Consider the following 4,831-nt stretch of genomic DNA (forward strand, 5'->3'; position numbering starts at 1 on the left):
TTGTATAAACAAGTGTTGAGGCATTTTGTGCCGTTACCATCGACGAGTGATGCAAAATCAAAGCAGTATAAATGTGCATACTGCCCTCAAAAATATGCTTTGCATTCAACAAGGATGGCAACGCATTTATGCTCAGATTGTAATAATTGCCCTATAGTCATGTTAAACTTTTGATTATGCAATGCATCGCTAATGATTCGAAGTGTGCAAAAAAAAGGAAAAACGCAGGAACAAAAGAAAATAAAAGTGAAAAAAATGCTTCAGATGCTGATTTGGCACTTGCTGAAGAAAAAAGAAAGAAAATTGATAACGAGGATGAGAAAACCATAACACTCATCGAAGTGAAGTGACTATCGATTCTTTTGTGGATACTATGACAAAGAGTAATCAAAAACATTCTGAAAATCTTTTGGCCAAAGCAGTTTATACTTCTGGTAATTTATTAAACTATTTTAATATAATTTATTTCATCAACAAGTAACCATGTAACTATTTTTTTATTTTAGCTTTACCCCTAAGTTTTGTGGAAAATGAGTATTTGATAAAATTTTGCTACTCACTTTGTCCTACATTTATTGTTCCAAAACGAGATGACATATCAAATCGATTATTAAATTCAGTGCATAGTGAAGTTAAAACTAGTGTCGAGAGTAAAATTAAAAATGCTTGCAATATATCAATACAATGTGATGGTTACTCAAATCTGAAGAACGAAGGAATAATTAATTTTATTTTAACAACACCTACTCCTGTTTTTTATAAAAGCATAGCAACGAAAACAGATACTCAAGATGGAATATATTTAGCAGAAAAAATTTCAGAAGTAATTGAAGAAATTAGTGTTAATAAAGTTTTAGCTGTTACCATAGATAATGCATCTTATTGCAAAAAAGCTTGGAATATTTTACAAGATAAATATGGTATCTTTGCGTATGGTTGTGTAGCTCACATACTAAATCTCTTGGTAAAAGATGTGGCGCGACAACCATCAATCAATAAGATTGTTCAATGTAGCACAGCAATCATAAAAGAGATTAAAAAATCTCATGTGTTGTCTACTTTATTAACCGAAATTCAAAATAATGGATCTGATAATGAAGAAAAAGTTCTAATCACACTCAAACTTCCAGGAAAAACTAGGTGGGGGTCACATCTCACTAGCTTAAAAAGCTTGTATCAAAACCGCTTCAACTTACAAAAGTTGGCTGTATCAAGAAAAGCAGAGAAAGTATTAGATAAATTATCAAGAAAATTAATTTTCGATGATGAATTTTGGTTACAAGTTAATCAAGTTATTGCTCTTCTTGAACCGATTGTAAGATGGTTATTTAAGTTGGAAGGAGATGATTCAAGATTGAGCGAGGTGGTTGAAATGTTTGCAGTTTTGGAAAATGACATGAAAAAATACCAGACTTCAAAAATTCTGCTAACGCCAAACGAATGGAACAAGATATTAATTTGATAATAAAACTACTGTCTTCTTGCTCCTTTGCCATAATTAAGGAAATTTAAATGAAAAAACTTGGAATCTTGGAGCATGGCTATTTAATAAATAGCCATGCTCCAAGATTCCAAGTTTTTTCATTTAAATTTCCAAGATATTAATTGCCTGCAAAAATCGTTCTCAAATGGCTTTGAGGCCAATTCATTTTGCAACTAATATTTTAGACCCGTCTTACAAAGGTAAGAACTTGACTCCAGATCAATTATCAAAAGGTCGTGCAATGATTTTCAAACTTGCCAAAAAATTTAATTTGGAAAACGATAAGTTGGCGGTTGAATTGATACAGTACAATTCTAATAAAGGTATGAAATTTTTATTTATTCAATCTTTAATAAAATTTTATGCAGTGTTATTTATCACGATTAGATTTTAGGCATTTGGGCAGAACAGTTTCGAACTTCCCTGTTCTTCAGCAGCTACTGAAAGATCTTTTAGCACGTATGGGTGGATACATACACCAAAAAGAAATAGACTGAAAATTGAGAGAGCTTGCAAGTTAACATATGTTGCTCACAATCTTTCTCTTTTAAATCCAAAACAAAAATATAAAAAAAAGTCTATCAAAGAAAATCTAGATCTTATAGATGATGAAAATTCTGATGATGAAGTAGAAACGGAAGATGAATGTGAAGGGTCCAATGAAGCTGATGTGGTCGATGAAAATATATCTGACAATGATATCGATGAAGAGTACAACGACATACAATACCAACTAAACATTCAAAATGATCTCAATGGTGTTCAACGAAATGACTCTCTGTTTGTTGTTGAGAATATGCCAATAGCTTATATGTGATACAATATATTTGTAGTATAAAGGTATATATTTTTAAAGAATATATTACAAAAAGTTTTGATAGTCTTTACCGAAAAATTGTTAATTATATTAATTTTTGTACTAAGAATCTACACCAGTTCAATTTGCAAGATACTAAAAAATATTGTGTTCAAAAGTGTAATAAAAATAGAAACATTATTTTTGTAATAATATAATAAATTTTTTTTTGTACAATTCTGTTTTGATTTTAGAATGACGAAATTCATGACAAATTATTTCAAAACCTTCATGTGACGGTCACGTGACGGTCATGATATGCGTTTTTTCATGACGCGTCATATCGCATCCCTAGTGGGGATTGGCGCTTGCTTTATGATATTATTTATTTTAAGTTGAGTAAGTGACCAGTCAGCTTCTTGTGTTGCCTGCTAATTGGCGTTCAAGTTATTATTTTATTTTCAAATAAAACGTCCAATGACAGTTGGTAAATAATTAAAAACAACGTCCAATGGTGGTACTGTCAAATTTCAAATTTATTAAAAAACAAAACGATGTTTCGGCCGTTTGGACAACGTCCCGGCCCTCATCAGGTACAAAAATCTATGAGTAATAAAATTCTTTGCAATACAAATTTAAGTAAAATATAATAAACGCAAATTAAGTTACATGTATAACATACCTTTGACTCTTACGAAAGGGATGTAAAATCGTAATGTAGTCAGAGTTTCAAGCTAAGTTGCTTTTATACCCTGCACATACACAAATGACATAGTACACGCACGTAATACAATCGAATAAGAATCGCAAGCAGTTCCTTGAGACGCACGTAAACAGTTCATGTTTTCTCAATACTATGAATGAAAGGGGTCCTCGAATCATGTATATAAAGTTAGTCACCTTTCTTAATTGACATAACGAGAGACCTATAACAATCTTTCAATTTTTCTGTATCTTGTTGTCTGTTAATATTATTATTAAAGTAATGTATATTTAGCATTTCGGAAAAAAGGCGCTTTTTGTAAACTTTGTTCTATGTCTAAAATTTTAATATTATCAAAATTAAAATTATGTGTAAATTCAATGCTATGTTGTGATAGTACCGATGTATTCTTTTTTTTCTCGATGTCTCTTTTGTGTTCTGTCATTCTTAACTTTACAGCTCTCGATGTTTGACCAACATAACAGCAGTTGCAATTCGCACATGGTATGTGGTAAACAACATTTTTTTTATCGAGTGGCTTAGTTACATCTTTTCCAAGTGAAAAGATCGATTTTAATTTATTGTTTAAACTGTATATAAGACCAATGTGAAGCTTCTTACAATAATATTTAATAAGACTATGCAAGTGGGGAATATACGGTAATGATAAGATTAATTTATAATTATTTTTATTTCTGTTGCTATTGTCAATCATATTCATGTTTTTCAAGGTATTTAATCTTTTATTCACAAATTTGTCAATAAATCTTTGAGGATAGTTGTTAGCTAATAAAAATTTATTAATCAATTTTAAATTATAATTATGAAATTGTGTGTCTGCTAATTTAATAGAAAAGTCTACTAGTGTGTAAATGATACCTATTTTATGTTGTATTGGATGGTGGGAAAGAAAATTCAAGTATCGGCCTGAGTGTGTGGGTTTTTGGTACCAATTAGTTAGTACTGTGTTATTTTTTTGAATAATAATCTCCAAATCTAAGAAACTGATGCTGTTGTTATTGTTACATGTCTCAACAGTGAATAGTAATTCAGGACAATAGCTATTAAAAATGTTTTTGGTATAGTAGATATATTTAGTAGGCACGCATATGAGGATATCATCCACATACCGTACGTACAATGGAACATCAAAACATAACTTATCTAAACATGAAATTTCAAGTAAACGCATTACGAGATCACACATTACTGGACTACAGGGACTACCCATTGGAGAGCCGAAAACTTGTTTGTAAAATTTTTTGTTAAATTGAAAAAAAGTTGAATTCAAAACCAATGACACTCCTGCGCAAAATTCATTTAAAGAAACATTGATCTTATTATTCAAGAATTTCCAAAAATGTTTTATTGCATTTGTGATTAAGGTTTCACTAGTATTAGTGAATAGACTAACTACATCTAGACTAATAAGAGTGTAACCAGGTGGAATGATAACTTCTTTTAATTTATTTTTTAATTCATAGCTATTTTTTATGTGTGATTTTGCCAGCGGAATATTCTTAATCAAAAAATCAGAAAGAAATTTAGAAAAACTATATGTGGGTGAATTCAATGTTAAGACAATGATACGGATAGGAAAGTCTTTTTTGTGTATTTTTATCAGTCCATAGCATTTAGATAAGTCTTTTTTATGAATATCTTTATCAAATTTACTTAATTCATCAAATTCATCAAAAACACCGTATTTATCCCACTTGCTTACAAAATTCTTAGTATCTTTTATTAATTGGTATAAAGGATTTCTCTCTATTTGTAAATAATATTTATCATCACTTAACAATTCTTCTACTTTATTAATGTAAGTTTCTTTTTCAATGACAACAGTGGC

The 4,831-nt window shown here is 30.0% G+C and overlaps 1 protein-coding gene across 1 annotated transcript; it reads left to right on the forward strand.

Moving 5' to 3' along the window:
* Window positions 1–373: 373 nt before the first annotated feature.
* On the forward strand, window positions 374–2,300 carry LOC106644006 (uncharacterized). The gene is made up of 5 exons (XM_089593723.1): window positions 374–434; window positions 1,284–1,453; window positions 1,599–1,806; window positions 1,878–1,893; window positions 1,976–2,300. The coding sequence occupies exons 1-5, from the start codon at window positions 374–376 to the stop codon at window positions 2,298–2,300; spliced, it is 780 nt and encodes a 259-aa protein (XP_089449849.1).
* Window positions 2,301–4,831: the final 2,531 nt, after the last annotated feature.

This window comes from Copidosoma floridanum, unplaced genomic scaffold (assembly GCF_036245765.1).
Source record: "Copidosoma floridanum isolate Cflo_tuat_1 unplaced genomic scaffold, Cflo_Japanese_pri ptg000020l, whole genome shotgun sequence".
Taxonomy (NCBI): Eukaryota; Metazoa; Arthropoda; class Insecta; order Hymenoptera; family Encyrtidae; genus Copidosoma; species Copidosoma floridanum.